At 41.7% G+C, this 22,547-nt stretch overlaps 1 protein-coding gene across 1 annotated transcript; it reads left to right on the forward strand.

Moving 5' to 3' along the window:
• Nucleotides 1-3,531: 3,531 nt before the first annotated feature.
• LOC116368457 (macrophage mannose receptor 1-like) lies at nt 3,532-20,304 on the forward strand. The gene is made up of 25 exons (XM_031819182.1): nt 3,532-3,624; nt 4,004-4,189; nt 5,200-5,357; nt 5,626-5,742; nt 5,922-6,037; nt 6,174-6,322; nt 6,513-6,712; nt 6,907-7,022; nt 7,350-7,431; nt 7,655-7,799; nt 8,027-8,065; nt 8,347-8,510; nt 10,287-10,351; nt 10,581-10,681; nt 13,807-13,946; nt 14,258-14,366; nt 14,889-15,061; nt 15,388-15,493; nt 17,211-17,443; nt 17,804-17,969; nt 18,147-18,299; nt 18,538-18,654; nt 19,014-19,172; nt 19,318-19,350; nt 19,629-20,304. Exons 1-25 carry the CDS (start codon nt 3,552-3,554, stop codon nt 19,862-19,864), a joined length of 3,336 nt encoding a protein of 1,111 aa, XP_031675042.1. The 5' UTR covers nt 3,532-3,551; the 3' UTR covers nt 19,865-20,304.
• Nucleotides 20,305-22,547: the final 2,243 nt, after the last annotated feature.

Genomic DNA, 22,547 nt, shown 5'->3' on the forward strand with positions numbered 1-22,547 from the left:
TTTTTATTTCACCTTTATTTAAACCAGGTAGGCAGTTGAGAACAAGTTCTCATTTACAAACTGTGACCTTGCAAGATAAAGCAAAGCAGTGAGATAGAAACAACAACATAGAGTTTACACATAACAAACATACAGTCAATACACAAAATAAAATAAAATAGAAAAATCTATGCACAGTGAGTGCAAATGTAGAAGATTAGTGAGGTAGGCAATAAATAGTCCGAGAGGCAAAAAATAATACCATTTTCACATTAACACTGGAGTGAAAGATGTGCACATGATGATGTGCAAGTTGAGATACTGAGGTGAAAAGAGCAAGAGGGTAAGTAATACTATGGGGATGAGGTAGTCGGGTGTGCTATTTACAGATTGGCTGTGTACAGGTACAGTGATTGGTAAGCTGCTCAGACAGCTGATGCTTAAAGTTAGAGAGGGACTCTTGCAGATTTCTGCAATTCGTCCAGTCATTGGCAGCAGAGAACTGGAAGGAAAGGCGGCCAAAGGAAGTGTCGGTTTTGGGGATGACCAGTGCTTTTATACCTGCTGGAGCTCGTGCTACGGGTGGGTGCTGCTATGGTGACCAGTGAGCTGAGATAAGGCGGGGCTTTACCTAGCAAAGATTTATAGATGACCTGGAGCCAGTGGGTTTGGCGACGGATATGTGGTAGGGCCAATGAGAGCATACAGGTCGCAGTGGTGGGTAGTATATGGGGCTTTGCTGATAAAACGGATGGCACTGTGATAGACTACATCCAATTTGCTGAGTAGAGTGTTGGGGGCTATTTTGTAAATTAAATTGCCGAAGTCAAGGATCGTTAGGATAGTCCGTTTTACGAGGGTATGTTGGCAGCATGAGTGAAACAGGCTTTGTTGCGAAAAAGGAAGCCGATTCTAGATTTAACTTTGGATCGGAGATGCTTAATGTGAGCCTGAAAAGAGGGTTTACAGTCTAACCAGATACCTAGGTATTTGTAGTTGTCCACATGTTCTAGGTCAGAACCGTCCAGAGTAGTGATGCTGGTCGGGCGGGATGGTGCAGGCAGCAATCGGTCACCAGGTTAACAACACCAGGTCAGGTTTAGTAGCATTTAAAAGCAGTTAGAGCCATGGAAGGCGTGTTGTATGGCGTTGAAGCTCGTTGGAGGTTTTTTAGCACAGTGTCCAAAGAAGGGCCAGATGTATACAGAATGGTAGTCTAACCTACAACCAACAATGTAGACCTATGTAGTCCTACAATGCAGTCTAACCTACATCCTCACCTTGATTTAGAGATACAGTGCCTTGCGAAAGTATTCGGCCCCCTTGAACTTTATTCACCTGCAGAACCACTCCTTTATTGGGGCTAATTGCCTATAATTTCCACCTGTTGTCTATTCCATTTGCACAACAGCATGTGCAATTTATTGTCAATCAGTGTTGCTTCCTAAGTGGACAGTTTGATTTCACAGAAGTGTGATTGACTTGGAGTTACATTTAGTTGTTTAAGTGTTCCCTTTATTTATATATATATATATATATACAGTGCCTTGCGAAAGTATTCGGCCCCCTTGAACTTTGCGACCTTTTGCCACATTTCAAGCTTCAAACATAAAGATATAAAACTGTATTTTTTGTGAAGAATCAACAACAAGTGGGACACAATCATGAAGTGGAACGACATTTATTGATTATTCAAATCGAAAACGGAATAATTGGGCATGCAAAATTATTCAGCCCCCTTAAATTAATACTTTGTAGCGCCACCTTTTGCTGCGATTACAGCTGTAAGTCGCTTGGGGTATGTCTCTATCAGTTTTGCACATCGAGAGACTGAAATGTTTTCCCATTCCTCCTTGCAAAACAACTCGAGCTCAGTGAGGTTGGATGGAGAGCATTTATGAACAGCAGTTTTCAGTTCTTTCCACAGATTCTCGATTGGATTCAGGTCTGGACTTTGACTTGGCCATTCTAACACCTGGATATGTTTATTTTTGAACCATTCCATTGTAGATTTTGCTTTATGTTTTGGATCATTGTCTTGTTGGAAGACAAATCTCCGTCCCAGTCTCAGGTCTTTTGCAGACTCCATCAGGTTTTCTTCCAGAATGGTCCTGTATTTGGCTCCATCCATCTTCCCATCAATTTTAACCATCTTCCCTGTCCCTGCTGAAGAAAAGCAGGCCCAAACCATGATGCTGCCACCACCATGTTTGACAGTGGGGATGGTGTGTTCAGGGTGATGAGCTGTGTTGCTTTTACGCCAAACATAACGTTTTGCATTGTTGCCAGATGCATTTGGTTTCATCTGACCAGAGCACCTTCTTCCACATGTTTGGTGTGTCTCCCAGGTGGCTTGTGGCAAACTTTAAACAACACTTTTTATGGATATCTTTAAGAAATGGCTTTCTTCTTGCCACTCTTCCATAAAGGCCAGTTTTGTGCAATATACGACTGATTGTTGTCCTATGGACAGAGTCTCCCACCTCAGCTGTAGATCTCTGCAGTTCATCCAGAGTGATCATGGGCCTCTTGGCTTGCATCTCTGATCAGTCTTCGCCTTGTATGAGCTGAAAGTTTAGAGGTGTACGGGCCATGGTCTTGGTAGATTTGCAGTGGTCCTTGATACTCCTTCCATTTCAATATTATTACGCTTGCACATGCTCCTTGTGATGTTTTAAAAAGCCTTGGGGAAATCCTTTTTGTATCCAAATATCCGGCTTTAAACTTCTTCACAACAGTATATCGGACCTGCCTGGTGTGTTCCTTGTTATCATGATGCTGCTCTGCCTTTTAACGGACCTCTGAGACTATCACAGTGCAGGTGCATTTAGACGAGACTGATTACACACAGGGTGGATTGTATTTAGCAATCATTAGTCATTAGGTCAACATTGATCATTCAGAGATCCTCAACTGAACTTCTGGGAGAGGTTTGCTGCACTGAAAGTAAAGGGGCTGAATAATTTTGCACGCCCAATTTTTCAGTTTTTGATTTGTTAAAAAAGTTTTGAAATATCCAATCAATGTCGTTCCACTTCATGATTGTGTCCCACTTGTTGGTGATTTCTTCACAAAAAAATACAGTTTTATATCTTTATGTTTGAAGCCTGAAATGTGGCAAAAAAGGTCGTAAGTTCAAGGGGGCGAATACGTTCGCAAGGGTACTGTAAATCAATCTATACATGTCAATTCCTTATTAAGAATATTACACGACTCTCGTGGATGTATTGTGATGCTTTTTATTAATGCAGGGTTGACCAATATCCTAGGCACATCTCTGTGGATTGGACTGAAATAGCCTAGACTTTGAGGCTGGATGGCATGGAGCAATGGAAACCCATTCAGATATTTAAACTTGGGCCCCAGGTGAGTGCAACTGCATGCAACACATCATATTATACATTACAGCCTAGGGAACAACTGAGGTTGTCCAAGTATGTTATGAACTTACAATGATGCAGGAAGACAATTAATAACACATGGGTCAATATTTCCAAAAGGACATCCATCAACTGAACCCGGGCTCAGCTGTGCAGACCCTGAATGCTGGCAAGGCTCGAAATGGGAGACCAATGAATGTTCCAAGAAGCTGGGATATATCTGTCGCAAAGGAAACTCCACTACTCTGGCCTCTGCCCCCTATAGGTAAGAGTTGAATCATACAGTACATAACAGTCATGACCTACACACAATTTTGGACTTAGTTCAAATGCCATGCAACACAAGTTAACAACACCAGGTCAGTTGTGTAGGGTAGGGTAACTGAGACATTTATATTAGTGCCCAATTCACTAAGTGTCTCAGAGTAGGAGTGCCTGAAACTAGTGTCCAGTTAGCTTTTAGATTATAATGAATAAGGTTACATGGACAGGGGCGGGCTGATACTAGATCAGCACTCTCACCCCAAGATGCATTATGAATATGGACCCAGAGGTTGTTTTGGGTCAAACAGATAAACATTACAGTCTACCACTTTCTGGACATTCTACCTTCTCTCTGACTATTGAACTTTGACCCCCCTCAGTAGGAAAAGATCAGCCCACCTTCTGCACCAGTCACTGGATTCCCTATGCAGGCCACTGCTACTACCTACAACGTACCAAGAAGATGTGGAGGGATGCCCTGGCCGCCTGCCACAAAGATGGAGGGGACCTGGCCAGCATCCACAACATAGAAGAACAAAGCTTCATCATCTCTCAGACAGGATATAGTGAGTCCACTATCCATGTTGTAGCTACAATTACCTCTATATCTGATAGATCTGTTATGCACTACAATGATCTTTCTCGTGGGTTGTCATTTCTATCAGTTTTGAAAACCATTCTGAGATGTGTCCCAATAAAAGTCTGGGTATTTGGATTGACAAAGAGTTCATGTTTAAAAAGCATTCGGATGAGCTAGTTAAAAAGGTATTTAAAAAAAATAGATCTGGCTTCTCCCTAAATAGCAGGCAGCAGATTGTACCGTCAATATTCCTGCCCGCTCTTGACTATGGTGACACCATTTACCAGATTCCAGAAGCCACTAGTCTTAAACGTTTGGATGCCATCTACCATAATTTCCTTCACTTATCACAGGTGACAATTTTAATACTCACCACTGCATCCTCTATCAAAACATTGGCTGGTTCTCATTGAAGTCCTGTAGATCACTTCATTACTCCCTTTTTATTTACAACGTTCCACTACACAAGCTTCTAATTTACCTAACTTTGTCGCTAAGGTATAAAAGAATAGGCGACCAAACCCATCACAGTGTTGTTGAAATCTTGAGGCCTCTAAGATCTCTACCTATTTTGGTAAATCCTCCTTTAGCTTTAGTGCCCCCCATTGTTGGAATAACCTGCAAAATTCCTTGCATCTTGATTTCCTGGTGCCGTTAAAGCAGTTTAGGATGCTGGTGTTAAATTCATTCATTGTGAATTGCAGTTGTTTTTATTGATGTAATGGTTCATTTGTTGAAATGGTAGTATTGTAACTGTACCTTGTCGACTTTTTATTTGTCTTGTTTTCTTTGGAATGTTCATTTTCTTCATTGTGAAAATGTTTGTACTCAGGGCATGATTGTGAATGAGACCCTGGTCTAAATTGGGCCTCCATGAATAAATAATAATAATGCCACCTCAGTCAATTTGATCAGCCAAAGGCAACGATAAGTATATCAGGTGTTTATCACTGTCTTCCTGGCTCTGACTCTTAATGTCCTTCTGCTTGACTTCAGCGGCCACAGATGAGCTGTGGATCGGCCTGAACGACCAAAGGAACGCGCTGCTGTTTGAGTGGACCGACCGATCCCATGTGACATTCAGCCACTGGCAGACAGGGGAGCCCTCCCATGGTGCCAACCTCCAGGAGGACTGTGTCCTGATCAGAGGAAAGGTAACATTCACATTGGTCCCTCAATGGACAGACTAGGTTCATGCTAATGCTAACACTAATGCTAGCTAAATGCTTACACCACAGATTTTGTATAACTAACCTTAACACTCGCTATATGCTAGTGCTAGGTAAATGCTGACGCTAGATAAATGCGAACACTAGCTGAATGCTACGGCTAACAATGGCAATGATGACAACGTTTAACATTGGTGTCAACGCAGTAATAAATGTGGTATTGTGACAATGTGGACTCCATATTCTCTCACAGGATGGGAAGTGGGCTGATAATTTGTGTGAGAAGACCTACGGGTACATGTGTAAGAAAAAGGCCTCCACCAAACCGGTGGCAGGTGCCCCAGAGGAAGATAGTCCAGGATGTAAGCTGGTGAGTGAGGTCATTTCCTGTTTGTTGAAAGGGAGAGTACAGTAACTAATGAATACAGAATTATATCACATGAAATGGAAGCTTGAAAAAGATTCTAGATAAGGACTAGAATGGTGTCATCTTGACTGACAAAGATCCACCAGTAGGAGGATAATTGTTTCTGTATTTTTGTCATCAAGGGCTGGATCCGGTATGGTTCTTACTGCTACAACGTTGGATCAGAAACCAAAACATTTGATGAGGCCAAGCAGACCTGCCAGCGGAGTGACTCAATCCTGGTGGAAGTGGCTGACAGGTACGGTATCACATCATGACCATTTTATAAGGATAAGTTATATTTGACTCACTTATTTGAGTCACATCCTGGACAAGATAATAGCAATAAGTTGTCAGATAACAGATTTAATGTGTGTGTGTTTGTTGGTTTGTAGGTATGAAAATGCCTTCCTGGTCAGTTTGGTGGGTTTGAGGCCGGAGAAGTACTTCTGGAGTGGACTTTCCAACATGGCGGATATAGACACGTTCAAGTGGACTACCAGTTCGGAGGTCAAGTTCACCCACTTCAACGTGGGCATGCCAGGTACAGTGTCCTTTTACCACAATGGTGATTGATTGTAGCAACTGATGATCGATTGTAGCATGAACTGTCATTGCTATGATGACTGCGGTATTAGAGGACTACTTTCTCCCACACCTTAACTGCCTGGCAAATGTCAGAACTAAATGAAACTATTAAGTTTTCTCTCGCCTTTCTGTGTGTTTGAAAAAAGACAGAAAACAAGGCTGCGTAGCTATGACAACTGGAATGTTTGCGGGACTATGGGATGTAGTCAGCTGCAGCAACAAGGAGAAGTACATCTGTAAGAAAATGGCGGAGGGCGTCACATCAACAATGGCCCCTCCCACCACCCCGGCACTGAGCTGTCCTTCTGGGTGGTCACCTGTTGCTAAAAGAAATATCTGTTACAAGGTACAGTTGGGGAACATTTGATTTGATTTGATTTGATTTTGATTTGATTTGTAACAAACACTTTGATTAGTCAATTGAAGTGAAGTTTTTTTAATATTAATAATTTAATCAACGAGCATGAATTCATTGATAATCCTTAATTAGAATAATTAATTAATAATTCATCAATAATAATTTTCTCTCCCCTCAATAAGCTTCACAGAAAAGAGACTGAAAACAAGAAGTCATGGTCAGAGTCGCGGGAATTCTGCAAGGCCATTGGTGGTGATCTGATGAGCATTCACAGTGCCACAGACCTGAACGGCTCTCCGTAAGTTATCCTCATAACTGTCTCTGTTGCCATGAGTATCAGTCAAAACCAGTGTGGTCCTATTAACCACGGTCTGTGGTTGAAGTCAAAATCAGCACGGTTGTAATAACCACTGTTTATGGTTGAAATTAACACGGTCATAATAACCACTGTCTATGGTTGAAAACCACAAAGTCATAATAACCACTATTTGTGGTTGAAAACCACACAGTCATAAAAACCACTGTCTGTGGTTGAAAACCACACAGTCAGAATAACCACTGTCTGTGGTTGAAAACCACACAGTCATAAAAACCACTGTCTGTGGTTTCCATTCTCTCTGTTCAGGTATCATTCCTCTGATGCAGCCTGGATCGGCCTCAGCAATCTGGATCCTTCTGCAGGTTTCGTCTGGGCTGACGGATCAGCAGTGAGTAGCCTGCCACCTCATCTTTACTGTGATATTCCTTCTCCTTACAAGTAGTTTATTACTCACTACTCTTGTTTCAATCTTTGATTTGCAGTCATTGTATTTAATGGGAATGAAAGTACATACAGTACTATGGTGTCCATATAAGGACAGCCTCAGCCTGAGGCTAATATGGACACCATACAATGCTACTGTGTAACATTATTCCAATGTTGTTCTCCAGTTCAGCTATGAGAATTGGGGATTTGGAGAACCAAACAACTACAACGAAAACGAAAAATGCGCAGAGGTCCAGTTTTACTACGGACGCCACTGGAATGATCGACACTGTGATGCCTACAATGACTGGATTTGCGAGATTCGCAAAGGTACAGTAGACCATATCTGCTGGAGCACTGACTTCACCAGCCACTGGGCACAGACGTCAATTCAAGATCTGTTCCACGTTGGTTCAACGTTTAAACAACATTGATTCAACCAGTGTGTGTGCCCAATGGGCATGCAGTTCATGTCAGTCATGAAACTATTGATGAACATAGAATTTTGACCCTCAACCTTGCAGATGTGCTCACCCAAACTTTTTTGGTATCCACAGGGGTTACCCCAAAGCCCCATCCCACTCAAGTTGAGCCAGGTAATGCATAGGATCTTAGGAATATGTCCAGTTTCCTGTTTCTCATTCCTCCACTTCCTGTCTCCACTTCCTCCTTCTCACTATCCCTGCTCTCCTTCAAGCTCTTGGCCTTTCCCTTAAGTTAAATGAATCACTGCACATAATGTATAGCACACCTTCTTCTATCATTTAGTTTGCGAAGCATAGTTCAACACAAACACTAAGAGAAAATGTACTCTGTGAAAATGTACTATTAAAAATGCCTAACAGGAAATGTACTCCTTTTTTACATGCCTTTTCAGTGTACAACACTACAAAGGACGGCTGGATTGAGTACAACGACACTCAGTATTTCTTCAACACTGAGAATCTCCCCATGGACGAGGCGAGAGAATTCTGTAAAAAGAACTTTGGTGATCTGGTGGTCATTACTGCAGAGAGCGAGAGGAAGTTTATATGGAAACAGGTAGACACTTCTATACTGAACAAAAATATAAATGCAACATGAAAAAATGTCAGTTCATATACAGTACCAGTCAAATGTTTGGACACACTTTTTATTTATTTTTTCTATTTTCTACATAATAGAATAATAGTATACACATCACTACTATGAAATAACACATATGGAATCATGTAGTAACCAAAAAAGTGTTAAACAAATCCAAATATATTTATATTTGAGATTCTTTAAAGTAGCCACCCTTTGCCTTGATGACAGCTTTGCACACTCTTGGCATTCTCTCAACCAGCTTCATGAGGTAGTCACCTGGAATGCATTTCAATTAACAGGTGAGCCCTGTTACAAGTTCGTTTGTGTAATTTCTTTCCTTCTAAATGCATTTGAGCTAATCAGTTGTGTTGTGACAAGATGGGGTGGTGTACTACATGATTCCATATGTGTTATTTCATAGTTTTGATGTCTTCACTACAATGTAGAAAATAGTACAAATAAAGAAAAACACTTGAATGAGTAGCTGTGTCCAAACTTGACTGATACTGTAAGTAAATCAGTCAATTTAAATAAATAAAGTAGGCCCTCATCTATGGATTTCACATCACTGGGAATACTGATTTGCATCTATTGGTCACAGATACCTTGAAAAAAATGTAGGGGCGTGGATCAGAAAACCAGTCAGTATCTGGTGTGCACACCATTTGCCTCATGCAGCATGACACATTTCCTTCACATAGAGGTGATCAGGCTGGTGATTGTGGCCTGTGGAATGTTGTCTGACTCCTCTTCAATGGCTGTGCGAAGTTGCTGGATATTGGCAAGAACTGGAACTGGCTGTTGAACAAGTTGATCCAGAGCATCCCAAACATGCTCAAATGGTGACATAACTGGTGAGTATGTAGGCCATGGAAGAACTGGGACTTTTTCAGCTTCCAGGAATTGTGTACAGATCCTTGCAACATTGGGCCTTGCATTATCATGCTGAAACATGAGGTGATAGTGGTGAATGAATGGCACAACAATGGAACTCATCATGGTCTATAAAATGCAATTGTGTTCGTTGTCAGTAGCTTATGCCTGCCCATACCATAATAACCCCGCCGCCACCATGGTGCACTCTCTTCACATCGTTGACATCAGCAAGCCGCTCACCCACAAGACGCCACACAAGTGGTCTGCAGTTGTGAGGCCGGTTGGACGTCATTCTCTAAAATGACATCGGAGGCGGCATATGATAGAGAAATTAACATTCCATCCTCTGGAAAAAGCTCTGGTGAACATTCCTGCAGTCAGCATGCTAATTGCACGTTCCCTCAAAACTTGAGACATCTGTGGCATTGGGTTGTATGACAAAACTGCACATTTTAGAGTGGCCTTTCCTTGTCCCCACCACAAGGTGCACCTGTATAATGATCACACTGTTTAATCAGCTTCTTGATATGCCACACCTACCTGGTGGATGGATTATCTTGACAAAGGAGAAATGCTCACTAACAGGGATGTAAACAAACGTGTGCACTAAAATTGAGAGAAATACGTTTTTTTGTGCGTTATTGAACATTTCAGAGATCTTTTATTTCAGCTCATGAAACATGAGACCAAAACTTTACACGTTGTGTTTATATTTGTGTATATGCAGTCCTGTGACGTCCAAAAAGCTTTGGTTCTTGGGATCTGATAAAGAGAGGATTTTACACTATGACAGGATGACAACAAGTGTCACTGAAATGTTCAATGTTCAATCTAGAAATGGTTGTTTCCTCAAAGAGTTGCAACTTTTTTCAGATATCTAGAGGATCCGAGGGACAATATTACATTGGAATGACCGTTGGTTTGGATAAGTCTTTTAGGTATGTAAAATGACTGTTGACTGTTCCCTGGACATTTAAAACAACCTGAAGTCCTACCACCTCTTTTCAGAGATATTTGTGCATGAGCATGTTTTGTTTGTCACAGTCCAGTGAACATGCCTGAAATCTGTGCTTCTCTGCCGAGTGGAGAAACGTGTGCTTTCAAGGTGTGTAGTTGATTGAATAGATGCTCACAGTTCAGACTGGGTTTGTGTACTGTATGTTTCAGCTGGTTGGATGGGTCTCCTGTTGTGTTTACCGCGTGGGATCAAAACGAACCCAACTTTGCCAACAACGATGAGAACTGTGTGACGATATACAAGAGTATGGGTACGTCTAATTCCAGAGGGATTTAGCAGTTATGCTCTCGTTACTGTGTTGTTATACTGCAACATCCATGGGACTTTCTAACATTACAACGAACGCTCCGCAGATGTCCATTTTGTAAGCTGGGTCTATATCGGGTTGTGTCTCTTTGACTCTCTGCATCGCAAGGGTACTGGAACCATATCAACTGTGGAGTAGAGCTGGCCTCAGACGTCAAAAGAACCACCAGTTTTCATTAAACGACCATGGCCCCACCACTGTACCCAGGGGCAGGTTCATGTCCCAGAATGGATTGCTTTCCAGGGAAGGTAACCCTCACTTGCACAGTACTCACCACCACATACTATAAAATCATACAAGGACATCCTTCTGTAGTCTACATACACCTGCATGGTACACCAGCAGAGAGAACCTCACACAAACTACTTTCCTTATCATGTGATGACCCAATGTGATGCTGACCTGTGTGTGGAGAGTCATTGTCTACATCCCAAATGGCACCCTATTCCCTTTATAGTGCAATACTTTTGACCAGAGCCCATGCACTATAGAATCGATTTTGTTTGCTGTAGTAGCGCGTTCCCACACACAGCGTGTTGATGCATCATGTTTTACATGCTACAAATTCATTGGAGACAGTGATAAGAAGCCATGGCAGGAGGCCAGGACCTAGTGCATCACCAGGGAGGGAACCTGGCCTCTGTCCGAGGCGAGAGAAGAAAAAGAACTTTGGTGATCTGGTGGTCATTACTGCAGAGAGCGAGAGGAAGGGTATATGGAAACAGGTAGACACTTCTATACTGACAAGATAAAATCTGTTGTTTGCAACATGAAAAAATGTCAGTTCATATACAGTACCAGTCAAATGTTTGGACACACTTTTTATTTGTTTTTTCTATTTTCTACATAATAGAATAATAGTATACACATCACTACTATGAAATAACACATATGGAATCATGTAGTAACCAAAAAGTGTTAAACAAATCCAAATATATTTTATATTTGAGATTCTTTAAAGTAGCCACCCTTTGCCTTGATGACAGCTTTGCACACTCTTGGCATTCTCTCAACCAGCTTCATGAGGTAGTCACCTGGAATGCATTTCAATTAACAGGTGAGCCCTGTTACAAGTTCGTTTGTGTAATTTCTTTCCTTCTAAATGCATTTGAGCTAATCAGTTGTGTTGTGACAAGATGGGGTGGTGTACTACATGATTCCATATGTGTTATTTCATAGTTTTGATGTCTTCACTACAATGTAGAAAATAGTACAAATAAAGAAAAACACTTGAATGAGTAGCTGTGTCCAAACTTGACTGATACTGTAAGTAAATCAGTCAATTTAAATAAATAAAGTAGGCCCTCATCTATGGATTTCACATCACTGGGAATACTGATTTGCATCTATTGGTCACAGATACCTTGAAAAAAATGTAGGGGCGTGGATCAGAAAACCAGTCAGTATCTGGTGTGCACACCATTTGCCTCATGCAGCATGACACATTTCCTTCACATAGAGGTGATCAGGCTGGTGATTGTGGCCTGTGGAATGTTGTCTGACTCCTCTTCAATGGCTGTGCGAAGTTGCTGGATATTGGCAAGAACTGGAACTGGCTGTTGAACAAGTTGATCCAGAGCATCCCAAACATGCTCAAATGGTGACATAACTGGTGAGTATGTAGGCCATGGAAGAACTGGGACTTTTTCAGCTTCCAGGAATTGTGTACAGATCCTTGCAACATTGGGCCTTGCATTATCATGCTGAAACATGAGGTGATAGTGGTGAATGAATGGCACAACAATGGAACTCATCATGGTCTATAAAATGCAATTGTGTTCGTTGTCAGTAGCTTATGCCTGCCCATACCATAATAACCCCGCCGCCACCATGGTGCACTCTCTTCACATCGTTGACATCAGCAAGCCGCTCACCCACAAGACGCCACACAAGTGGTCTGCAGTTGTGAGGCCGGTTGGACGTCATTCTCTAAAATGACATCGGAGGCGGCATATGATAGAGAAATTAACATTCCATCCTCTGGAAAAAGCTCTGGTGAACATTCCTGCAGTCAGCATGCTAATTGCACGTTCCCTCAAAACTTGAGACATCTGTGGCATTGGGTTGTATGACAAAACTGCACATTTTAGAGTGGCCTTTCCTTGTCCCCACCACAAGGTGCACCTGTATAATGATCACACTGTTTAATCAGCTTCTTGATATGCCACACCTACCTGGTGGATGGATTATCTTGACAAAGGAGAAATGCTCACTAACAGGGATGTAAACAAACGTGTGCACTAAAATTGAGAGAAATACGTTTTTTTGTGCGTTATTGAACATTTCAGAGATCTTTTATTTCAGCTCATGAAACATGAGACCAAAACTTTACACGTTGTGTTTATATTTGTGTATATGCAGTCCTGTGACGTCCAAAAAGCTTTGGTTCTTGGGATCTGATAAAGAGAGGATTTTACACTATGACAGGATGACAACAAGTGTCACTGAAATGTTCAATGTTCAATCTAGAAATGGTTGTTTCCTCAAAGAGTTGCAACTTTTTTCCAGATATCTAGAGGATCCGAGGGACAATATTACATTGGAATGACCGTTGGTTTGGATAAGTCTTTTAGGTATGTAAAATGACTGTTGACTGTTCCCTGGACATTTAAAACAACCTGAAGTCCTACCACCTCTTTTCAGAGATATTTGTGCATGAGCATGTTTTGTTTGTCACAGTCCAGTGAACATGCCTGAAATCTGTGCTTCTCTGCCGAGTGGAGAAACGTGTGCTTTCAAGGTGTGTAGTTGATTGAATAGATGCTCACAGTTCAGACTGGGTTTGTGTACTGTATGTTTCAGCTGGTTGGATGGGTCTCCTGTTGTGTTTACCGCGTGGGATCAAAACGAACCCAACTTTGCCAACAACGATGAGAACTGTGTGACGATATACAAGAGTATGGGTACGTCTAATTCCAGAGGGATTTAGCAGTTATGCTCTCGTTACTGTGTTGTTATACTGCAACATCCATGGGACTTTCTCTAACATTCAGGGAACGCTCCCAGGATGTAATTTTGTAAGCTGGGTCTATATCGGGTTGTGTCTCTTTGTTTCTCTGCATCTCTAGGGTACTGGAATGATATCAACTGTGGAGTAGAGCTGGCCTCCATTTGTAAAAGAACCACCAGTTTCATTAACACGACCATGGCCCCCACCACTGTACCCAAGGGAGGTTGTGTCCCAGAATGGATTGCTTTCCAGGGGAAGGTAACTGCTACACTACTACAGTACCACCACCACATACTATAAAATCATACAAGGACATCCTTCTGTAGTCTACATACACCTGCATGGTACACCAGCAGAGAGAACCTCACACAAACTACTTTCCTTATCATGTGATGACCCAATGTGATGCTGACCTGTGTGTGGAGAGTCATTGTCTACATCCCAAATGGCACCCTATTCCCTTTATAGTGCAATACTTTTGACCAGAGCCCATGCACTATAGAATCGATTTTGTTTGCTGTAGTAGCGCGTTCCAACACACAGCGTGTTGATGCATCATGTTTCCACAGTGCTACAAATTCATTGGAGACAGTGATAAGAAGCCATGGCAGGAGGCCAGGACCTACTGCATCAACCAGGGAGGGAACCTGGCCTCTGTCCTCAGCGAGAAAGAGCAAGGTGGGTGAGGAGGCCATCCTTCTAGAGGCTAGAGCTTTGGGTAACCGAAAGGTTGCTCGATCGAATCCCCGAGCTGACAAGATACAAATCTGTTGTTTGCCCCTGAACAAGGCAGTTAACCCACTGTTCCTAGGCCATCATTGTAAATAGGAATTTGTTCTTAACTAACTTGTCAAGTAAAATAAAGTTTAAATAAATAAAAGTGTACACCTCACCGCCAAATCTACCTGAGACAATGGCATTGCCCAAGGTAGAATGAAATAGAATGAACATTGAAATTCTAAAAAGTAATTTAGCATAAAACCATGCTATTAAAATTCTGTCAAATGTTATGTGTTCAATTATATTGAGGATTTGTGCAATTATAAGCATGCAACAAGAAATCTTATAGACATTGGTTAAAAAGTGCCAAATAATTGAAATGCTAACCAATGGAACAGGGGTTGATAATCCTTTGCATGTAAACAGTATATATGGATTCACTTGTTGACTCTTCATTGTTCTGACTGGTCTTCCTCCCAGCATTCCTTACCACCCAGATGCTTGGGAATCCTCAGGACATTTGGATAGGTCTGAACGACGTCAACTCGGAGATGCGCTTCCTATGGACGGAGGGGAGAGGGGTTTCCTATACCAACTGGGCAAAAGGGCATCCAATGTCAGTGCCAGACGGACGATATTCATTTATGGAAGAGGTACAAGACTTACAGTAAAAATAACTGTTTGCTGAACACAGATTAAGTGACTTCCTGGAAACAGATTAAAAATGGTTCTGAATAGAGAATCCCCCTTGAAAGTAGGTAGACTAAAATCTACTTTCAAGGAAGATTCTTTATTGAGAATGATTTTTAATCCAGAACTGCGCCTTCAATCTGGGTTTGAGAACCTTTACATGTTAGGCTTTGGGATTTTGATTGACTTATTGTCAATAAATCCAAATGCAAAACAGCCTTAACCAGTCAAATGAGAATTCTGAAGAGGGGATCTAACCTTTTCATCTCCTTCCCAATCTCTCTTCCAGGTGTTTGACTGTGTGGTTCTGGTGGGCAGCTCTCAAAAACAGGCAGGAATGTGGAAGGTCGAGGACTGCTTACTATCCCGTGGTTTCATCTGCAAAAGGAATATTGGTGAGAAGAAGCCATAGTTCAGTGAGGCTGCTCTAGGTTTGAAAAATTCCAGTAACTTTCTCACAATCTCCAGGTTTTCCAGAAATCCGTGAATCCTCCAAGCAGCATTTTATTTTTTATGTATTTTTTATTTCACCTTTATTTAACCAGGTAGGCTAGTTGAGAACACCTTTATTTAACCAGGTAGGCTAGTTGAGAACACCTTTATTTAACCAGGTAGGCTAGTTGAGAACACCTTTATTTAACCTGGTAGGCTAGTTGAGAACACCTTTATTTAACCAGGTAGGCTAGTTGAGAACAAGTTCTCATTTGCAACTGCGACCTGGCCAAGATAAAGCAAAGCAGTGTGAACAGACAACAACACAGAGTTACACATGGAGTAAACAATTAACAAGTCAATAACACAGTAGAAAAAAAATTGATTCTATATACATTGTGTGCAAAAGGCATGAGGAGGTAGGCGAATAATTACAATTTTGCAGATTAACACTGGAGTGATAAATGATCAGATGGTCATGTACAGGTAGAGATATTGGTGTGCAAAGAGCAGAAAAGTAAATAAATATAAACATTATGGGGAAGAGGTAAAATTGGGTGGGCTATTTACCGATAGACTATGTACAGCTGCAGCGATCGGTTAGCTTCTCAGATAGCAGATGTTTGAAGTTGGTGAGGGAGATAAAAGTCTCCAACTTCAGCAAATTTTGCAATTCGTTCCAGTCACAGGCAGCAGAGAACTGGAACGAAAGGCGGCCAAATGAGGTGTTGGCTTTAGGGATGATCAGTGAGATACACCTGCTGGAGCGCGTGCTACGAGTGGGTGTTGCCATCGTGACCAGTGAACTGAGATAAGGCGGAGCTTTACCTAGCATGGACTTGTAGATGACCTGGAGCCTGGGTCTGGCGATGAATATGTAGCGAGGGCCAGCCGACTAGAGCATACAGGTCGCAGTGGTGGGTGGTATAAGGTGCTTTAGTAACAAAACGGATGGCACTGTGATAAACTGCATCCAGTTTGCTGAGTAGAGTGTTGGAAGCAATTTTGTAGATGACATCGCCGAAGTCGAGGATCGGTAGGATAGTCAGTTTTACTAGGGTAAGTTTGGCGGCGTGAGTGAAGGAGGCTTTGTTGCGGAATAGAAAGCCGACTCTAGATTTGATTTTAGATTGGAGATGTTTGATATGAGTCTGGAAGGAGAGTTTACAGTCTAGCCAGACACCTAGGTACTTATAGATGTCCACATATTCTAGGTCGGAACCATCCAGGGTGGTGATGCTAGTCGGGCGTGCGGGTGCAGGCAGCGAACGGTTGAAAAGCATGCATTTGGTTTTACTAGCGTTTAAGAGCAGATGGAGGCCACGGAAGGAGTGTTGTATGGCATTGAAGCTCGTTTGGAGGTTAGATAGCACAGTGTCCAAGGACGGGCTGGAAGTACACAGAAGGGTGTCGTCTGCGTAGAGGTGGATCAGGGAATCGCCCGCAGCAAGAGCAACATCATTGATATATACAGAGAAAAGAGTCGGCCCGAGAATTGAACCCTGTGGCACTCCCATAGAGACTGCCAGAGGACCGGACAGCATATCTGGAGAACCTGCCAGTTTTTGGCAAGTTATCGATAACCCTAGTTGAGGCTGTTCAATTCCAATTATTTGGTATGTGGTCCAAATAGAGTAACCCTCTTTAGGTTCCCCTCCAACAAGTCTCCTTTGGTTTCAGATTCTCAGATTGTGGTCCCTGCCACCACAGAGTCAACGAAGACGTTCTACAAGCTGGGAAATGACTCCTTCAAACTGGTGGTCCAGAAGATGAACTGGGACGAGGCCCGGAGGCAATGTAAAGCAAACGATGCAGAGTTGGCTAGCATCCTGAACCCCATCACCCAGGCCTTCATCACAATGCAGAGAAACAAATACCATGAGCCCATGTGGATCGGCCTCAACAACAACTTGGTAAAAGTCTTTACTATTGACATTGCTCTATGCCAATCATTTGGGTTACAGAGACTAAATATTCTAGACAATATGTTGATCAGACTAACTATAAATATGGAGATTTGTGATCTTCAATTTCCTCTTTACAAGGCCCAGTAGTTAAAAAATGACCTAACTTGTTGGACTCTGGCTTTGGTTTAAGAGCTAGTGCAGCTCCAAAGAGGACTTAGCATTGATATGATCTCCCACTGTTATCCATTGGATCTCCTACTCTGACGTGTTCATTTCAGAAACCAAAGTGATTTTGTGTTTGAAAAGCTGCAAGCTTTCAGCTGGACCTTGCTCCCATTGTGTGTTGTCTTTGTCTCTGTCTCTCAGACTGAAGGGCGTTTTAAGTGGGTGGATAACTGGCCTCTATCTTACACCAAATGGGGCGAAGATGAGCCAAAGAACAATATGGCCTGTGTTTACATGGATACGGACGCCAAGTGGAAGACAGGCGACTGTAGTAACACCTACTCCTCACTGTGCAAGAGATCACCAGGTCAGACAAGGCCTTTACTCCATTTACCCACAAAGTCTGTGTTTAATGCTTGATCAATCCAAAAGTGTGTCTTTAAAAAATGTTGTATGCAGTAATGTATCAGTTGTGCCGACATTGACCATATACATCTCATGTACATCAACTTCAGTATGTGAACTTCTCTGGCCTCTTTTAAAGACATAGCCCCCAGCCAGCCCCCTCAGCTCCCTGGCAACTGCCCCGAGCCCAAGAAACGCAAGACGTGGGTTCCCTTCAGGGGTTACTGCTACGCCTTCCTCAACTCTGTGGTGGACAACTGGGCCCACGCCACTGTGGAATGTCTCCGAATGGGTACACACTTCTTCTCCTTCACACCAACTGTCATTCAGACCACAATTGTTGTGTCCCAAACGGCATACTATTCCATGGTCAAAAAGTAGTACACTATACATAGGAACTGGGGTGCTATTTGGGACATACCCAATGTTTTAATTGAATGTAGAGCACATGAACTCATTAATTGAATGCAAGAAATTCAAAGTGATTGATGGTGATGATGAATACGGGTAGTACGTTTCTCTGACAACAGGAGCATCCCTGGTGAGTGTCGAGGATCCATTGGAGGCCAGATTCATCCAGGAGAACCTTGAGCTACTGCAGGATGGATCCAAGTCATTCTGGATTGGCATGCACAAAAGCCACGAAGGTCAGTACCTATGGTTATAAAATTCTGCGAAATTTCCCAAAATTTCCAACCAGGATTTCTGGAAAATAAAGGAATTCTTGAAAAATTACCGGAATTTTGAAACCCTATCAGTGAATTTTACTGACAACCCATAACATTGAGGCCGCTGGCTCAAAAAGCCTTTTCCCTCGAATATAAAACATGTTTAACTAGCAACATCAGCTAAAATGAACAAATGGCAAGTACAGTACCTACCCATCTCTTGCAATTCTAAGATTATGTCCCATTTACACAACCATGTTAATTGATTTATAGTTGTTCAATGACAATGAATCACCCATGTCAAAGGATATAGGTTTGACCCAATGTTCTTGTTCCAGGCGACTGGATGTGGATTGACAACAGTGTGGTGGACTATACCAACTGGAAACAAGGGATGCCAAAGAGTGAACAATGTGTGGAGATCCAGTCTGATAGTGGTCTGTGGAGCACTAACAGCTGCAACCGGTACAAGTCGTACATCTGCAAAACAGCCAAAGGTGAGTCGGACTCAGCTGATAGATTCAAGTATTTAAGATGGGATGATATCAGAGTCATTATTCAAGTCATCCTGTGTTTGTTTTATCAGCTTAGAATTGTCTTGCAATTATGTTTTGTGAACAACTTTATCTCTTTCTTTTGCAGTCATCACACCAACAGAGAAGCAACCAGTTGCTGGTGAGTGTCTCACAGCAGATATAATTGGTTAGCGTAAAGAATGATACATTTGATCAGTTTTGACAGTCAAATCAATGCTTTTCTTGCTCCAGGGCATAGTCCTGGGATCAGTTTCCCCTCACCCAATCCATAACCATTAGTGGAGAAAATGCAAAACTGATCCAAGATCAGCGTCTAGGGGCAACTTCACTCTACTCCACATGTCTGAACATTATATAGGGCCTAAAACCAATCCCACAATAATTTTGCCAATAACACTGTGACTTCCTTTCTTCTAGCTCCCCTAGTGGAGGAAGCTCCCCATGGTTATGCCGGCATCGCTGTGGCAGTCGTCTTGGTGATAATCACAGTGGTAGGACTCGGTGCCTTCCTACTCCGCAAACGGATACCTACCCCCGTCCTTGGAGAGTGTACTTTCGACAACACCTTGTACTTCAACAACCCCATCCGCCCAACAGCCACTGTGGACACCAAGGGCCTGGTGGCCAACATAGAGCAGAACGAAACAGCTTAGTTAGACAGGACACAAAGAACCACCAACAGGTGAAAACACTTTTGAGACAAGTTTTGATATGAAAAATACCCCAAAAGCATGCTGCTGGTGTTAAGGCCTACCCATTCTGAGATTGCAACTAAATCTGAAACCATTCACATACTATCTTTGTTAATTTTCTTGCTCTGTAAATAATGGGTGAAAATTATATGCACTTTGTGCATATCAGCATCAGGTGTCAAGGATACAGTCCAGATGTACAGCTAAGATTGCATATGCAACCCTTGCACAAATTATAGAATCAACAACAGTAATTTTGTTTGGTTTAGAGGAGCCTTGTACAGATTTATTTGGTGTGTGAAACTAAAGTTCAAAATACAACCACTGTACTTTGCTTTGTTTTTGCCAAGTTATATTGTAAATATATGCTCAAAGAGAGAGAAATAAAGTTTTGAAACAAATGTCTTTGACCTTATACTCTTACTCACACTTCTCACACATTGCATGCTAAATCAATACATACTGAATCCAGGCGCATTTAGAGGATTAATACAAAATGTTTGGAACTATATACAGTAATTGAGGTACACTTAAACACAGCTATCATCACTATGAGGCAGATTAAAGAGGTTATTGGATCGTTCCACCAATTTCGGTGACTTTTAAGAAGTGTGACATGGTCCCCCAAAAAAACTTTTGATTTCACCTAATTTTAACATTCTGTCATTAAGAGTACATGATCAACTTCATAAAAAACATGTTTTCCCATTTCAAGAGGTAAATAAATAAAAAATTACTACGGTTTGACCATAACAGGTTTGATGATTTTCATCTTAAATCAGCCATAAAACCCCTTGTGACAAGAGTAATCCAAGCTAACAATTCTAGGTAGAGAGAACATTATTGTAATGTTACCCGTAATGTCCAGTTTTCCGTTACTCAGGGGAACATTCTATATATAGTGTCTTCTGGAAGTATTCACACCCCTTACAGCCTGAATTTAAAATGTATTAAATGTAGATTTTGTGTCACTGGCCTACACGCAATACCCCAAATGTTCCTAAACATGCATCCTGTTTGCGACAAGGCACTAAATGAATACTGCAAAAAGAATGTGCCAAAGCAATTAACTTTTTCTCCTGAATAGAAAGTGCTTTGTTTGGGGCAAATTCAACATAACACATTACTGAGTAGCACTATTTTCAAACATAGTGGTGGCTCCATCATGTTATGGGTATGTTTGTAATCATTAAGGTCTGGGGAGTTTTTCAGGATAAAAGAGAAACGGAATGGAGCTAAGTATAGACAAAATCACAGAGAAAAACCTGCTTCAGTCTGCTTTCCATCAGACACTGGGAGATTAAATCACCTTTCAGCAGGACAATAACCTAGAACACAAGGATCAAATGTACACTGGTGTTGCTTACCAAGAAGACTATAAGTGTTTCTGAGTGGTCGAGTGAAAATCTATGGCAAGACCTGAAAATGGTTGTCTAGCAATGATCAACAACCAATTTGAGAGAGTTTCCTGAATTTTGAAAATAATAATGGGCAAATGTTGCACAATCCAGGTGTGGAAAGCTCTTAGAGACTCACCCAGAAAGTCTCACAGCTATAAATCACTGTCAAGGTGGTTATATTGACTCAGGGGTGTGAATACTTATGTAAATTAGCTATTTCTGTATTTCATTTTCAATACATTTGCAAAAATGTCTAAAAACGTGTTTTGACTTTGTCATTATTAGGTATTGTGTGTAAAGGTATTGTTTGATTTAACAAAATGTGGAATAAGTCGAGGGATATGAATACTTTCTGAAGGCACTGTATGTCAAAGTGTGTCAAATATGTATGTTTATAAACAATTTACATTAAATGCATTATTTGTGTAAACAAAGGGCAGTGAATGGATCAGTGGTTCACCAATCAGACCATTGATGTGCTCGGCCACAGCAACAAGGGGGTGATGTGTAATGATGAAACAAGAAAGTTTCTTTGGAACCATCAGGCAACACAGGAATGTTCATGCAATGTTCCCACAAAACGTGTCTCGAACATTCATATATTATATTCTGAGAACATGGCACCCATGTTTTGTGTATGTTTGGTGGAACATTGATGGAATATTCTCCTAACCCTTAGAAAACTTATGAAACATTAATATTGAATATTCTGAGAACACTGTAATCATGGTTCTGGGTAAGTTATGTTTGACATGAAGGGAATGGTCTCCTGGAAACTGCCTATCTGTGCCTATCTGTGCGTAACAGGGTTGACGTGTTATGCTCGACCCGCTCAGTTTTCCACCACAAAACACCGGCAAATGGCCAAATAGAGCCAACTCAACCGGCTTTTCCACTTTGATTTGACTATTAGATGTTCAATGATTCTTCTGAAAAAAAGACGTTTTTTCAAGGATAAGTTTCACGTGACAGGTTTGTCCTTAAAATGAGGGACAGACATCAATGAATCTCTAATCACATGAAATACATAACACTCTTCAGAAATGACTGTCGAAGCAACAAAAGCACGAGAGCTTTACAATGATGATGACAACTTGAAGAAATGTTGGGGTTAAGTGGGTTAAAATCTTTCTAGAAGTCACAGAGGGTGCACTGAGGGTACACAGAGGGTGCACAGAGGGACATTCTAAAATGTTGAATTTTGACACTTCGGCAAGTTTTCATTCATATTAAAAACCTGATTG

The sequence above is a fragment of the Oncorhynchus kisutch genome, unplaced genomic scaffold (genome assembly GCF_002021735.2).
Source record: "Oncorhynchus kisutch isolate 150728-3 unplaced genomic scaffold, Okis_V2 scaffold1925, whole genome shotgun sequence".
In the NCBI taxonomy this organism is placed as follows: domain Eukaryota; kingdom Metazoa; phylum Chordata; class Actinopteri; order Salmoniformes; family Salmonidae; genus Oncorhynchus; species Oncorhynchus kisutch.

Bases quoted from the DNA above. Each gene is read 5' to 3' on its own strand.
- LOC116368457 (XM_031819182.1), top strand. From the start codon at position 3,552: ATGAATGTTCCAAGAAGCTGGGATATATCTGTCGCAAAGGAAACTCCA. The intron at 15,062-15,387 runs GTACAAGACTTA...TCTCTCTTCCAG, and splicing joins GATATTCATTTATGGAAGAG to GTGTTTGACTGTGTGGTTCT. The intron at 17,444-17,803 runs GTAAAAGTCTTT...TCTGTCTCTCAG, and splicing joins TCGGCCTCAACAACAACTTG to ACTGAAGGGCGTTTTAAGTG.